Source organism: Gambusia affinis, linkage group LG13 (genome assembly GCF_019740435.1).
Source record: "Gambusia affinis linkage group LG13, SWU_Gaff_1.0, whole genome shotgun sequence".
NCBI lineage: Eukaryota > Metazoa > Chordata > Actinopteri > Cyprinodontiformes > Poeciliidae > Gambusia > Gambusia affinis.
The window spans coordinates 24,920,196-24,936,259 of record NC_057880.1 but is presented as its reverse complement, the minus strand read 5'-3'; the positions used below and the strand labels follow the sequence as shown (position 1 = coordinate 24,936,259).

At 41.4% G+C, this 16,064-nt stretch overlaps 1 protein-coding gene and 1 long non-coding RNA gene across 3 annotated transcripts in view; both read right to left on the bottom strand.

Annotated features, from left to right (window-relative positions):
- The window catches only part of LOC122842250 (regulator of microtubule dynamics protein 2), a 34,548-nt gene extending 30,424 nt beyond the window's left edge, over window positions 1–4,124 (bottom strand). For both annotated transcript variants that reach the window (XM_044135951.1, XM_044135952.1), the window contains exons 1-3: window positions 3,967–4,124; window positions 2,547–2,659; window positions 1,357–1,797 (exon numbers count right to left, since the gene is read on the bottom strand). In XM_044135951.1, coding sequence (XP_043991886.1) covers window positions 1,357–1,796 — 440 coding nt within the window. In that variant the 5' untranslated portion in view covers window position 1,797; window positions 2,547–2,659; window positions 3,967–4,124. The remainder of the gene's footprint in view (window positions 1–1,356; window positions 1,798–2,546; window positions 2,660–3,966) is intronic.
- A 237-nt stretch (window positions 4,125–4,361) lies between these two features.
- LOC122842248 overlaps window positions 4,362–16,064 on the bottom strand; it is a 30,305-nt gene continuing 18,602 nt past the window's right edge. The window contains exons 7-10 of the long non-coding RNA XR_006372529.1: window positions 6,743–6,971; window positions 6,369–6,459; window positions 4,901–4,975; window positions 4,362–4,394 (exon numbers count right to left, since the gene is read on the bottom strand). This is a non-coding gene — a long non-coding RNA (uncharacterized LOC122842248). The remainder of the gene's footprint in view (window positions 4,395–4,900; window positions 4,976–6,368; window positions 6,460–6,742; window positions 6,972–16,064) is intronic.

Below are 16,064 nucleotides of genomic sequence, written 5' to 3'. Positions count from 1 at the left end.
GGGAAATAACCACCAGAAGGTGTAATTTCCTCTATAATTAGACACGACGAGTTAGCTAGTCTCATTGTTTATGTTTTAAGTTCTGGAGTTTGCTGTAATTAAGTGACCAAAGTACTGATAATTTATTTTAACAAAGTTAAGATGGGAGTTATATTCAGATTCATACACATGGAGAAAACTGCTAATGGTCACTGAAATAACTTGGAACTGAGAAAACTAACAATAAATAAAATGCACTGACAGTAAACTCAAGCCACAATAAATGTGTGTAAACCTCAATATAATGTTGAGAAAAAGTGACACAAAGATGTTAGCAACTGATAAAGTCAGAAAAGCACCACTGGTTTTAAAATGGGTCTATAAACTACTGAATAACCAGGTGTAATTGGTTTTTTCTTTGTTTTGTTCCAACTTTATAAAAATGGGACAATGTTAGATAGGTTTTGGATTTTTGTTTATCTAAGGTATTATTTGAATAATTTAAAACATGGTAAAGTGCAGGTTATTGTTATTATGTCAAAGTATGTATAATAAAAATAGTTATTTTTTTCAATGAGTTACGTTTCTTCAGCAACATTAAAACAGCAGCAGTCAGTGTTTTCCAGGCACATGTTGCTATTTAATAGTGAAATGAAGTAACAATGTTAACTTCAGTTGCTGTATTTGTCAAATATGACATGAAAGAAATTTCACTTGTAATTTGACACCTCGAAATTGGGCTTCTGTCTCTTTAAAAACTCCTGTCCTTTCTGAAACTCTGGAAGCCTTCAGGAAGTCATAACAACATGGCTCCTCTTTTAACCCTTTGACGACGTTTTACCAGCGTTTCACTGAGAAGTTTTGATTTCACTGGCAGATCATTTCACTTATAACAACAAATGTTTCCCAATGTTGCAGGTGAAATAATCTGCCAGTGGAACTAGAACTGGGTTGCTAGGCGACGGGCTGGTCTTGGCTGGTGTTGTTAGGTAACGGCTCAGGACCTGTTGAAAGTCAATCTGCCAGTAGAACTAAAACTTTTTAAATTAATATTTAGGATTAATTGACTCAACAACAAGCTGCTATAGTTTGCTGAAAAGTTGCCTGTAAGTTAGTTTTCTCTTATTTCAAGTGTAATAAGAGATTTGCACAACAAACTAGACAAAAAAATTACAAAAATATTTTGTGTTTTTACAATGTAGAAGCTCCTTATATTGCTACTTATTCTCATTTATAGTTTCTTTTACTTCTTCTATATCTGGACTTACTTTTAGTTGATTTTCAGATATTCCAGGTCTTTAGTTTTAGGACATTTTGGGGAAGACTGCATGCAGAGATGTTTTAGTATTTGGATCATTTTAGCCCTGACAGACTCACCCTCCCTCGCTCTCTGCGTCCTCTGAGCTCTGTCCGCCTGGGCTGCTGGCGGCGCCCGCTGCTCTTTTCCTCCTCATCACCGCCGTCCTGTGCTGGGCGCTGACTCGCCGCGCCTCGCTGTGGCCCTTCAGCTCCTCCCTGACTTGGTCCGGCAGGGCGGGCAGCGCGGTCTTCAGTGCCTTCATCTCTTCCTTCAGCTCAGACACACACTGGATCAGGGCCTCCAGGCGCTCCAGCACCTCGGCCTGACCCCTGGGCAGAACAGGGCCGTCCACCAGCAGCAGGCCGGATCCCGGGTCGTTGGTGCGGTTCTGGTAGAAGCCCGGCCAGGAGACTCTGCGCTTGGATCTTAAGCCGTGGTAACACACCACGGCCAGGCTGATGCCGGCCACTCCGGCCAGCGCTCCCAAAACCAGAACCTTGCTGTCTGTCTGAGCCATCCTGCAGAGAAACACACAACTTGTTACGAAAATCAGACAAAACGGTGCTGCTAGGAATGTCACAATATCACAAAAACGTCTTGGACAATTTATTGTCCAGCAACATTGGTCATGATGAGAGCTCTACTTATACCAGGTTTAGCAAAAGCCTACCTAAAACTAGACCTGTCATGATAAAGAAATTAAACTGGATGATAAGTGCGATAAATGATAATACTGTTGTTTTGAGACCGTTTTCATGTAATATAATAGCGATGACATAATAATAATGCAGGAACACATTCTCAAGATTCACAATAAACTTTAAATTCTAATGAATTTAGACATCTTTGTCTAAAAATAACGCGACACCATGCTGAATAATCTCTGTAGTCCCCAGTTTGCTGAGTGTTGTTGTTGTGTCTGGCCAGTTAGCAGAGATAATTGGATCAAGATGTTAATCATGAACCAGTGGGTGTTATCCTCCGTTGACACGAGAGCTGCGAAATATTCAAATAAATATTTCAAGCGGCGTCTGAACTTTGCTTTAAGCTTCACAAGTTTACTCCATCTAGTCTTAACAGCGTCAAAACAAACTAGGTGCGTTAATTAGCGATGCCAAAGTCAAAGCTAGCACTGAAACGCGGCATTTAGCTTAACACAACCAGTTTATGCTGGTTTCCTTCCAGTTAGAGCCAACAACAACGTCTTCACTCAGCAACTGGGAGTTTTACTACAAAAACTGAAAGTTTCCATCATGACACGTCTTACCTTACTGGTACGATGGGAGCTGTCAAGCTCTGTTGACTTGACAGCTCGCGGGTGCAACGATCAAAACCTTCCGTGTGGAATTATGCGTCACAATAGAAGGTTCCAGGTGAACACTAAATAAAAGAAAATAATATGATCAATTAATTAAAGTTAAAAATATAATGAACTAAAATAATAATAAGATTAAATGAATAATTTTAAATAATTAAAATTGAATAAATATAAATAATACAATAAAATAAGCTAATAAAAAAATGCTTCACTGAAATAAAAAAAATTAAAGAAAGTGAGTGAATAAATACAATTTTTGTTTAGTAAAATGATATGAAAAAAATAAATTAATAAAAGAAAAATGAAAGAAAAATAATTAATTTAAGGTACAATAGACACAAGATACAGATAAAAAAAATATATAAAAAAATCAAAACTGAATGGATTAATTACAAAAATGAAATAAAATTGAACAAATTAGTTTAAGTAGAAATAAAATAAAACAATAGACTAATTAATCGACTAACTGGTGTCTAGTACCAACAAAATAAACATATTTGACAAAAATTAATAAGCAAAATACACGTTTAAATGTTAGTCTTTTTAGGTAATGTGGCTTTGTTTTCCCATGATATATTTAAATAAATTATTATTCACGAGAAACGGGAATTTCACAACAACAGGTACCTCCAAAGTATTACTATTATGTAAGAAACCTGAATTTTAACACATAGAAACTGCAGAAACTCTTTCACTTTGCTTACACATTTAGCTAAATAAAATAAAAATGTAAGAATTAATTCAAGTTAAACTAAAAAATAATCTAATAATATAAAACATAAGAAAACAAAATAATAAACTGAATTATTTAATTAGATCAAAAGTAAAATTATTTTTTTAAACTGATAAATAGCCAAAAGTAAAATTTAAATTAATTAAAAGGTTTATAGGAGCTGAATAATTAAACTAAGGAGTTTAAATGTAAAAAACTGAATTTCTACAAGGTTAAATTTGAGGTCTTTTAAAAAACCAGGTCTAACTTTTACAATGGCACCAGAAACGTTAATTTTCACCTGGAGAAAAACGGAGAACCTTTTAATCGATGGTTTTATTTTACTTCCACTTTTCTGGACTTTTTGTCCCCATGTCAGATTATTTGTCCTGTGATTTCTATCAACCACTAAACCTGTTTTTTTTGTTTTATCTTTCCTTACATTGCAGCCATTCATGTTTAATCAGAAACCAGATGATCAAAGTTCATCACAACAGCAACAGCACGAAGTCGATCAACAGAGAAAAACCTTTAACTTTATATTTGAACCTCTCCCTTTCTCCCTTGGATTTAAACTTAAGTCTAAATATACACATATCTGCTTTTATGATCCAGTTTAGTTTAACTCTGCAGTATGAAGCTGAAACAGTGACTCACCTCGTCAGTAAGTCTTTCCTTTGAACACGTTTCTGCACTGAGTTCTGGTTTAATATGCACTGTGGCCTGAAATGTTGCTACACATTCATTATCGCAGCAACCTTGGACCTGTAGCCAGAGCACCGAGCCGACCTTGCTCCGGCTGATTTAAGTCCAATCTGATGTGGAGGAAGGTTCAGAGAGTTGATGTGATTTAGGGGGGAAAAGGGAAAAAAAAGAAAATTAAAAAAAATGTGACAAAATTTACTATTTTGAGCTTCACATCATGTTATAATATATTTCCCACATCAAAACCAAACCTGGAGTGTTGCTTTGATTCTTTCCATGCATGTTTAAGAAATCCTTTAATCTCCATGGCAACCAATCAGCTGTGCAAAACGCCTGAGTGGACCTAGCCCCGCCTTCGACGATGAAGCTCCTCCTCTGAGCTGCAGTTTCCAAAAGTGCAACAAAGTTTTAAATAAAGAGCAACTCTGGGAGGCAAGTCAAATAACTGAATAATATAGTAATTAATAAATACAACTCAATAAATCTAAAAAAGAGAGGAAACAGAAATACCTAGGATGTTAAGGAAAAATAAATAATTAAATAGATAACTAAATTAAAAATTGACAAATAAAATAAATAGATAAATGAATTAATTAAATAAATGAAGATCAGGTTTTTTATGGGTTAGCTGTTGAACCTTTCTTTACTCAGTTTGTTTGACTTTATTGCCATGAAAATCAACATGTTTATTCAACAGTTTTGTCTTTTTTCCTTCTGCTATTTTTATCTCGTATGTACGTGTGGGAGAAATTCAAACACCCAACAGTTACCGTATTTCAAACAGGTATTTTTAACTGTGTTTATTTATTTTGACAGATGTAAACGAACTACATTTTTAGCTGCAGACAGAAGAATGAAGGCAGGGAGGTGTCGGGAGTTTCCTTACATAATGATGCTGGGACTGCTACGTGCGGTTTCTGCCTCGCTCTCTGAACGCAGCATTGTTCTTCATGCCCACAGCCTGCATTCGGGAACAAAAAGCCCACCTGAAACCCAGAGGCATGGCAGCACACAAAACACCACAAATAAAGGCAAAGCTGGGGCTGGCCCTGCAGATATGCTGATAAGGCAGCACGACCTCGCTCCTCTGGGGTCAAAGATGAGCCGATACTGTCGACAGGCTTCCCTCAGCAATAGCAGCAGCAACAGCAGCAGCAACAGCAGCAGCAACAGCAACAATAGCAATAGCAGCAACAGCAGCAGCAACAGCAATAGCAGCAGCAATAGCAGCAGCAACAGCAATAGCAGCAGCAACAGCAACAATAGCAATAGCAGCCGTCACATCCTCATGAAACAGAGCATCAATTTCAGTCACAGATCAGCTGGAAGAAAACTAAAATCTGCATAAGATACAAGCAGAATATCAATCAATTAACTTTATTTGCAACAAGGAATTTCAAAGTGTCAGAAAAACACAAGAATTCTAAATCAACGTTACATTTTGCCCATCAGATTATTGATCCATGTTTCATTTATTGTGTTGCAAAAGCAACTCTAAAGGGCTTTTAGACTAGATTTAAAGGAACTTGGTGTTTGGCTCTTTTCTGGAAGTTTTGTTTAAGATTGTGGTGGATAGTAGCTGAATGCTGCTATGCACCACATGTTTAGTTCTGGTTCTGGGGATGTAGAGCAGAACCAGAACCAGAAAACCTAAGAGGTCTGTAAGTTTCATTCAACAGCAGATCTTTAAGCTGTTCAGTGATTTATAAACTAACAGCAGTATGATGAAGTTTATTCTCTCAGTGGAAGGACTTTAGAACTGGGTGATGTGCTCTAGCTCCCTGGTTTTAGTGAGAACCCAAGCAGCAGCAATCTGGATTTTCCCAAAGTTCAGATTTTTTTTGTCTATAAAATACCACAACTTTATATTTTGGTCCATCTGATGAACATAATAATTGGCAATTAGCATTAGCCTTTTAGCTTACATAAGCTGTTAGCTATTTTTCTGACTTATTAGCCATGTTTAGTATACTGAATGGAGTAAGTCAAGTATAGACAACATGCTAATGATACCCCACATGCTACTGAAAGTACTTAGGCTTACATTAGCATTTATGCTAATTTCAGCTTATAGACTCATTTTAACAATGGTGCACGTCCAGCTTACTTAACACACTTGTGACTTTCCACAAGCTAATGACTACTATTTAGCTAAGCTTAGCATTGATGCTAATTTTTAGCATCAGAACGCTGGGTCCAAACCGATGGGCACACTTTGGGAGGCCCCAGTTAAATTTCTTCAGGAATTTTCTAGTGTTTCATTCTGTACTTGAGTCACTTTTTTACCTTTTTAGTAGACAGCTACTTTTTACTTTTACTTGAGTAAAAAGAAGTGGAATTGGTGCTTTTCTTACTTGAGTCAAACCTTTGGGTTCTCCTCTGATGTTCAGGACTTGTATGCATCAGAGAACCGCTCTGGGTTTAATCTCTTCCTTCCTCTTCTGTCTTTAAAACATCACAAAGTCAGAAAAGTTCCACACGAACGTGTATTTACTGAACCTTGAGCCACATCCGGATGTGATTTTTTTTTCAGCTAAAATGATACTTTAGTTGTTGGAAAAACCCTTTCAGATGTAACATCAACAGATCCCCGGCCTTGATCTGCCCTTCTGTACTTCACCCCGAGTTCAATAGTAAACAAAAAAACTTCCTGCACTCATCCGCTCTTAGAGATCCTTAAAGCTATCAACAAAACATTTTGTCTAAACAATAAACGATTTACATTTACATTCTCCAAGGTTTTCCACATACAGCCATTAAAAAGACGGAACCGCCTGGATTCCTTTCTGTTGTCGTGCAGCTGTTGTCCAGCAGGTGGCGCCGTCAGCGTGAGTGTTGGGATTATGACGCTTTAGAGGCAGACATGTTGCTCCTCCGGTGCTGAGTCTTTACTTTGGTGGAAATGAGTTTCATCAGCAGTCTGGACTGAATGAGACGCAACATCTCTGCGGTTCAGCCTGGAATAAAAAGATTAAGATAAACACAGTCTGCACGTTATGCAGACAATATTACCCAGCATGCACCTGTGAGCGCGATAAAACAACAGCCTGAGTCATGTCTGAAAAAACACACACCTGCATGATTTTAACGTCAGCAGGAGTCTTTAAGTGTCCATCTAAAGCTGTTCCGTGTAACTTGTTTCTTGTGAAATTTTAGTTAGTCTTAAAGTAGAAACTTGTCACTCAATCTGAACCTATTTTAGATTTTTCACTTTTAGTCCAGCAAATACAACCAATTTAAAGGTTACAAAATCCTTGAAAACTGTATTTTTTCCAGTATTATCTACTATTTTAAGGTTTTAAAATAGCTAAACAAAACCAGTAAAGTCACAAAAGTTACAAGATCTTTAAAAAAATAAATCTAATTAATAAGAATGTTGAAAATTATGCACTATTTTTAGGTTTGAAACCTATTTTTAGACTTCTTAGCATTTAGTCCAGCTAAACAAAACTTGTTTAAAGCCACAAATGTTACAAAATCTTAAAAAATAACAAAAATCACTCTTTTTTTGTTGTGTTGCTATCTTTAAGTTTTAGATTTTTAAATGAAGTAAAACATTTTTTTCTTCAATGGACAGTGAATCAATATGTTCTCCCATTGGATGAATTCTGATGTAAACGTTTTGGCATTTGGTATTTTTAATCTGTAGTCCAACACCAACAGAATGACTCGGTCCAAAGTTCAGCCTGGCGGCCATTTTGTTCCTGAAATGACTCTGACCACAATCCAAGACTAATTTGATCCACCACAGCTGATGCAAAAGGCCGAGATTTTTATAGAAAAATTACAATCTCCTTCAACTTGAAAGTTTAAAACACAACACAAAGTACATTTTACTTTCATTTTAATGTAATAATAAGCAGGAAAACAAGAATTCACAGCATCCACTGTATTCTAAACTTTCATCATTTGAATCGTTATGAGGAAACACATGAAAGCAGCTGGATTTGGGCGCAGCTGCGTCTCGACCCGGATTTGGGATTTGGTATTCAAATGGAAATGCAAAGTTTCTTAGGTGAGATTTTTAAATGAAACAGTGGATGCAGGTGCAGAGAAACAGGCTGAAAGGCTGCAGGGCCGTTTGGTTCTGATCAAAATTTTCTCCCTATTTATCCCATTTTAAACTCTAATGAAACTTTGGATTCTTCTACATTCAAATGCTGGAGACATTAAAGTTTGGGCCGTTGTAGAAAATATATTAAAAACCAGATATTTACATACGCTATAAAATATTAACTCAACGTCTGAAATCAAAACAGACCAAAGTTTTAGGACTGACACAAAGAACTGTATTGTGGTTTGTAGTAAACTGCGACTATAATCATAAAGAATTGAGTTTATATATAACTGAGTATTTGGCCTCATTAAAAGGAAACTGAATAACTTCATTTAAACATTTTAACTGAAGTTTCCTCAAACACAGAAACCCATTAAATAAACTTCAGTTTCTGCTTCACACTGCAAAAACACAAAATCTTACCAAGGATTTTTAGTCCAGTTTCTAGAGCAAATATTAAGATATTCACTTAAAATAAAATAAAACTAACTTACATTTCAGCAAAATATTGTTTTAAGACAGTAATTCCTTAATATCGATTTAAAATATAGTTTTGTTGGCAGATTATTTCCCTTCTAATGTGGCAAAATTTCTTTTTATAAATAGAAATAATCTGCCAGTGGAAACTGTATTTTTTCATCAATATTAAGGAATTATTGACTAAAAACAAGCTGAAAAGTTACTTTTCTTTATTTCAAGTGTACTAACATATTTGCACTGGACCAAATAAACTTGGTAAGGTTTTGTGTTTTTGCAGTGGAACGAAGCATGACTCCTCTGAAGTGGTTTTCACACGTCACAATTAAAAGTAAAACCAACAACAACAAAGATGAAGCGGTGCAGAACAAACGTCTCCTCCGCTCCACGCCAGACCTTCCTGTTCTCATGCTTTTCCTGCTCAGGCTTTATTCGTGCGGTTGCTGAGTGAAAGCCACCACAGTGGCAGAGAGGCCCAGAATAGCCGAGGGTGGGGAAGGCCGGCCGGCGCTCGCATGTGGGATGTAGCGTCTCTAAACCATCTGCTAGTCTGTGGAATGGAGGCTGCTTCCTCGTACATGCCAGTGGTCGGAGTTGGGCCTACACGCCCTCAGCTATTTCTGTGCTCCTCTGTGTAGCCACTCTCTAATTCTAGCTTCTCTTCTTTTTCTCATACGGCCGCCTTTGGGAGATGACAAGTATCTCACAACATAATGGAGCAACAAAGCAAAGCCAGCTGTCTTAGATGTATAAACTTGAGCAACAACTGACACGTTTTTGTACCTACATTTGGGTCTCACTTGGTTCTAAAAACTTAAAAACAAAACAAACACTCAGCTGGGTTATGGGGATAAGTTATTGTTTTTTGGTGTCTGGAAAATGAGCCGTTTCAAAAACCTTTAAGACGTAACATCATAAATGAGCAGGCATTGCCCTGGCAACCCCAGCAGAACTAAGCCGTTACCTAGCAACACCTGCGGAACTCCAGCACATTTGATCAGCTGGTTTTCAAATTCAGATTCAAAAATGCTTTATTAATCACAAAGAAAAATTAAATGTTGTTGTAACTCATTAATTCAAATTCTTCAAAGAGTTACTGTAGATCGTGAAGGCTGTTGGCAGGAAAGATCTCCTGCAGCAGTTTGTATTGCAGCAAATCTGAAGAAGCTTCTGACTGTCTTTAAAAAATTATGGATTTTTTGTTTTGAAGAGTTTTATTTTGAAAGGTCGACAGAATCCCTTTTTCCATGAATGTTTTTTTTTATTTATCAGCAACATGGAACCTGTTTAAGCAACAATCGTTTAAAGACTAAGGCTTTTATTTTGAAAGGTTGTCAGTTTTTTATCTTAATGATGGATTAAGTATAAAACCTGAAATATCCATCTATTTGTTAATTAAACATCCATCCATCCATCCCTCATCCATCCATCCAGATGATTGTACATATATTGGCTAAACCAGCCCGAATGCCTCCAGCCTCCTGTCAGGCACGGTGGTGTAGTAGTGGTGATGTGGGTTTATTCTGAGCAGCTTGCTGTCATTGAGATCTTCTGGACCAAACACTGGATTATGAAAAAACAAACAATTTAAACCCCTCTGCCTGTTGTCTTGATACCTATCTTATTAATTTATCATGAACTGAATGTCGTCGTTGAAAATGTTTTCATCCAACATTGTATCCCTGCAGTCCCCATTCTGTAATGTAACACTGTGGATGTACCGATGCTTATCTCCACTGCTGTGAAATATCCCAGGGTGGAAAAATGTAGCTTTAATTATCTAAATATTCCTGAAAGTAGCTTCAGTTATTTTCTTTTACATCCAGTGAGGTGAAAGTGAAGGACTATTTATGGCTATGAGAATAAACACAAGCCGCGGTGCCGTCAGTCACGCCATCAGTTAACGGTAACACCGACATTCCTGGCACATTATTGCTGTTGATCACTGAATTATGTTGAACTGATTAAGTCAAACGCAGTGACTGATGAATATTGGAGCGAAATGCTGAACATTCCTGTTTGCTCTGGTATCTGAACGTTCGGGTGAGCTGCTCCGCTGGGGAACATAAATCCCCAACAATGTAATGGCCGACTGTTTCTGCAGCCGTACTGAGATTTCCATTGTTGCCCAAAGAGTCCAACGTTTGTCTTCCTCGCCGACTTAAATGTGCAGCGGCGAGAAACACAAAAGGCTGTTTGAGTGAATTATTGTCTGTTTGTCCAGAAGCATTCCAGGCACCTGGTGAAACACAAACGCACACTCTCACCGTGAAGGAATGTCTGCTGGAAACCATATCAGACCTCGAGCTCTGCTGCAGCTCAACTGGTTGCTGTCGCCGTTCTCTGATCCTCTCTTTTCATTTTCACTTCAACGGGATGGAAGGAACTGCCACTAACGATTATTTTAGTAACCGATTAATCGATTATTCTGATGATTAATCGGATAAAAGTGGCACATTCTACAGAGTTTTAATTGAACCACTTAAGCCTTTTTTATATACAGAGCTGTTAATGTATAGTTTTTTTGAGTCTGGATACTTAATGATTAATCAGTTGCAAAAATAGTTGACTATTATTTTAATAATCAATTAATCCAATTAATTGTTTCAGTTTGACATCTAAGCCATTTTTATACATTAAAAATACATTAAAAGATGCAAATAATTTAATTCTTGTTTTAAAATAAGAAAATAGACACTGTTATTGACTAAAATGCAATAACATAGCATTCCTTTAGTAAATCTCAACTAAGTGAAGCTAAAACTATGCTCAGGAATTTTAGCTAAAAATATTTGCAGATAAAAGCAATTTAATGTTAAATGTGAAATTTATACGTATATTTTGTCCATTTTCGGCTTAATTACTGCTCTGCGTATGATTTTGTGTCACCAAATGGCCTTTTCGAATCTGTATAGTCCACTTAACAAATAATCAATTGTTAAACTAGTCGACGATTATTCAAATAATCAATTAATCACGATTAGTCATTTCAGCCCTACTCTTTTTTTATACATTGGGAATACATACAAGATACAGATAAATAAATAATTCCTTTTTAAATAAGCAATTAATAAAGGGAATCGTCTAAAAATTTAGACAATGTTTATTGACTAAAATATTTTTTTATGCCATTTTAGGGAATGCTTACTTACATAAATATTTTAGGTTCAGTTAGCAGGTTTATTGGAGACAACTTAACTTGAATAGTTTTGGCTAAAACTGACAAAAGTGTTTTTATCTTAATTGCAAAATGTTTATATTTTCTGTACAGTTTTGGCTTAATTACTGCTCTGAATATGCTTTTTTTACACCAAGTGACCTTTTTTAAAATCTGTATAACACAGTTAACAATTAATTGGTTATTAAATGAGTTGCCGATTAATTAAATAATCAATTAATCACGGTAAATTCGATTAATCGTTCCAGCCCTACTTAATTTCTTTTTATTGCTGTGTAAAGCAGCAATAACCAATTTTCAGACTGCAACATGACCTGAACTGATCATTATGTCAACCCTGACGCATTTCCTAGAAAACGGGAAGTTCTTCCTGTTGTGTTCTGTGTTTTCCTGTGTATTTATTTCTAGTTTTCTTGTGTGTCTGAGTCTCTGTGTTGTCCTGTCTCCCCGTGATTAGTTCCCAGGTGTGTCTCGTTCCCTGATTACCTCTTGTGTATTTAGTGTCACCTGTGTGTGTCTGTCTTTCGGGTCCCCGTCAGTGTCAGTCAGTGTACGTCTTGCTTCGTCCGTTTATGTCTAGGTACGTCTAGTCCTCGTAAAACCTGTTGCTACCTGTAGTGAGCTTCTGCCTTCCGCTCAGCAGTGCTGCCAGGTCTGTGGACTGTGTTTTCTGTTTTTTCGGTTCCATTAAACTCCTCACCTCACCTCATCTGGGTTCTACTGCGTTTGCCTCACCACCACCACAACACCGCTTCATGACAGAAGGATCCGACCAAGCTGAACGGTGAGGCACGCAATTACCATCATGGACCCAGAGGAAATAAAAGAATTAACGGAGACCATACGCGAGTATGAGGCTGCCATGTCCAAGCCGTACGCTGCTACAAGACGGCTTGGATTCGCCATCCGTTTGGGTCTGCTGCTGGACTTCTGGGTTCCACGTTTTCCGCTTCCTGAGCTGGTGGCATTGCAGAGGGAGGCAGAGTGGGAGCGTGAGGCAGCGTATGCTGTCATGGCTGGAGAACCGCTGCCTCCCAGACCCAAGACTCTGTCCTCCCGATCCACCACCCCCGTTCCGTCGCCTGAAGAGCCAGCAGCAGACCCTCCGCAGCCGGAGCCGCCAGCAGCGCTTCCGCGGCCGGACCGGAGCCGCCAGCAGCGCTTCCGCGGCCGGACCGGAGCCGCCAGCAGCGCTTCCGCGGAGCCGCCAGCAGCGCTTCCGCGGCCGGAGCCGCCAGCAGGCAGCCGCCAGCAGCGCTTCCGCGGCCGGAGCCGCCAGCAGCGCTTCCGCGGCCGGAGCCGCCAGCAGCGCTTCCGCGGCCGGAGCCGCCAGCAGCGCTTCCGCGGCCGGAGCCGCAAGCAACACTTCCGCCACCCGAGCCCGTTCCTGCCGCCGCTCCAGCCGGCGCACCCGAGCCCGTTCCTGCCGCCGCTCCAGCCGGCGCACCCGAGTCTGCTCCGTTCCTGCCGCCCGCTCCAGCCGGCGCGCACTGAGCTCCGTTCCTGCCGCCCGCTCCAGCCGGCGCACCCAGCCTCCCGTTCCTGCCGCGCTCCAGCGGCGCACCCGAGCCTGCTTCCTGCCGCCGCTCCAGCCGGGCGCTACAGAAGTGCTTTCCCGAGACTCCTAGTGCTTCCCGAGACTCCTAGTGCTTCCCGAGACTCCTAGTGCTTCCCGAGACTCCTAGTGCTTCCCCGAGACTCCTAGTGCTTCCCCGAGACTCCTAGTGCTTCCCGAGACTCCTAGTGCTTTCCCCGAGACTCATAGTGCTTTCCCCGAGACTCCTAGTGCTTTCCCCGAGACTCCTAGTGCTTTCCCGAGACTCCTAGTGCTTCCCGAGACTCCTAGTGCTTCCCGAGACTCCTAGTGCTTCCCCGAGACTCCTAGTGCTTCCCGAGACTCCTAGTGCTTCCCCGAGACTCCTAGTGCTTCCCGAGACTCCTAGTGCTTCCCCCGAGACTCCTAGTGCTTCCCCCGAGACTCCTCGTGCTTCCCCCGAGACTCCTAGTGCTTCCCCCGAGACTCCTAGTGCTTCCCCCGAGACTCCTAGTGCTTCCCCCGAGACTCCTAGTGCTTCCCCCGAGACTCCTAGTGCTTCCCCCGAGACTCCTAGTGCTTCCCCCGAGACTCCTAGTGCTTCCCGAGACTCCTAGTGCTTCCCGAGACTCCTAGTGCTTCCCGAGACTCCTAGTGCTTCCCGAGACTCCTAGTGCTTCCCGAGACTCCTAGTGCTTCCCCGAGACTCCTAGTGCTTCCCGAGACTCCTAGTGCTTCCCCGAGACTCCTAGTGCTTCCCCCGAGACTCCTAGTGCTTCCCCCGAGACTCCTAGTGCTTCCCCCGAGACTCCTAGTGCTTCCCCCGAGACTCCTAGTGCTTCCCCCGAGACTCCTAGTGCTTCCCCCGAGACTCCTAGTGCTTCCCCCGAGACTCCTAGTGCTTCCCCCGAGACTCCTTGTGCTTCCCCCGAGACTCCTTGTGCTCCTCGTCACGCCGCCTGGCCCCAGAGACTCCTTGTGCTCTCGCCGCCGCGCCGGCGGTCCTAGAGACTCCTCGCCATGACGGCCGCCGGACAGCCTCCGTGGTTCCCGCCTCCGGCGCCGCGGACGGCCGCCGGACAGCCTCCGTGGTTCCCGCCTCCTGCGCCGCGGAGGGCCGCCAGACCTCCTCCGTGGTTCCCGCCTCCGGCGCCGCGGAGGGCCGCCGGATCTCCTCCGTGGTTCCCGCCTCCTGCGCCGCGGACGGCCGCCGGACCTCCTCTGTGGTTCCCGCCTTCCCCACCCAGTTGGGTTTGTTTTGTTTGTTTTGGACTCTTGGCCTTGTGTGCCTCCGCCCACCCGGTTGGGTTAGTTTTTGTTGTTTATGGACTCTGGACCCCCATCCAGCTCCCCTCCGCCCACCCTCGTTGGGTTTCCCGTTTTGGGCGTCTGGGAGCCGCCCGTTAAGGGGGGGGTACTGTTGTGTTCTGTGTTTTCCTGTGTATTTATTTCTAGTTTTCTTGTGTGTCTGAGTCTCTGTGTTGTCCTGTCTCCCCGTGATTAGTTCCCAGGTGTGTCTCGTTCCCTGATTACCTCTTGTGTATTTAGTGTCACCTGTGTGTGTCTGTCTTCGTCGGGTCCTACGTCAGTGTCAGTCAGTGTACGTCTTGCTTCGTCCGTTTATGTCTAGGTACGTCTAGTCCTCGTAAAACCTGTTGCTACCTGTAGTGAGCTTCTGCCTTCCGCTCAGCAGTGCTGCCAGGTCTGTGGACTGTGTTTTCTGTTTTTTCGGTTCCATTAAACTCCTCACCTCACCTCATCTGGGTTCTACTGCGTTTGCCTCACCGTCACCACAACACCACTTCATGACACTTCCAGCCATCCATCCTCCTCGTCATACCAGAGTCTAGTCTGTCTGCTGTGGCTGACGGCTCGTCTCGGTCCACCAGGTAAAAGGATAAGCAGGCCCAGATGGAGCAGGTCAGATATGCCTGTCTGCATGATTTAGCCACAAGTCTGGGAGGACGACAGCGGGGACAAGACCCGAGCTAATGTCCTCACCCCCAACCATGTCAAGCACTTACCACATGGGAGAGGCGTAGATCACTTTGATGATCTCTTTTGATCTGCTCTGCGTGGGAATCAGGATTTCCAGATGTGGTTTCCGACGGCCCTCAATTTCTAGGTGACCCAGCTACTGTGAGAAGGGAAGACTTTCTGTGGCTCTGCTGATCCGTTACTGACTAGCAGGGTTCGTTAGCAGGTGGAATGAAGGGGTTGAATATATTTGGTTACAACGCAACTTAAAAACCCATAAAAACATGAACTTATACATTTGTACAGTTGGCAGAGTATACTGTAAACTGATATTTAATATTTAAACAGTTGACATGTAACACTTACAGAAACAAGAATAGTTTCTCACTACAGATCCTGATAATCCCTGGCATGTTTTCATTTGTATTGGACCTTGCTTAATTTGACCTTCCAAGGTCAGACGTTGAAATCTAAAGCAAGTTATGAAGACGTAATAAAAATGTTATAAAAATATTGTTTTTTTTTGTTAAAACTACGACAGTTTAATCGTGATAAAACAGATAATCTATGAGCTACTATTGCCATCTGAAGAAATGCACTGTTCCCCACCAAAAACAACCAATCAGAGCCAGGAGGAGGGGCTTAGCGCTGTCAACCATTCTCGTGAACACGCTGCTAAATGTGCTAATGGTGGAGAAACAACTTACTGTCACAGGAACACTGTTAATCCATCATCAATGATGGTCATGCTAACTTGCCTTATGAATGCTAGGCTAATTGGAATTCACAGCTAGCCTTGTGAAGGCTAACTAGCAATCACAAAGCTA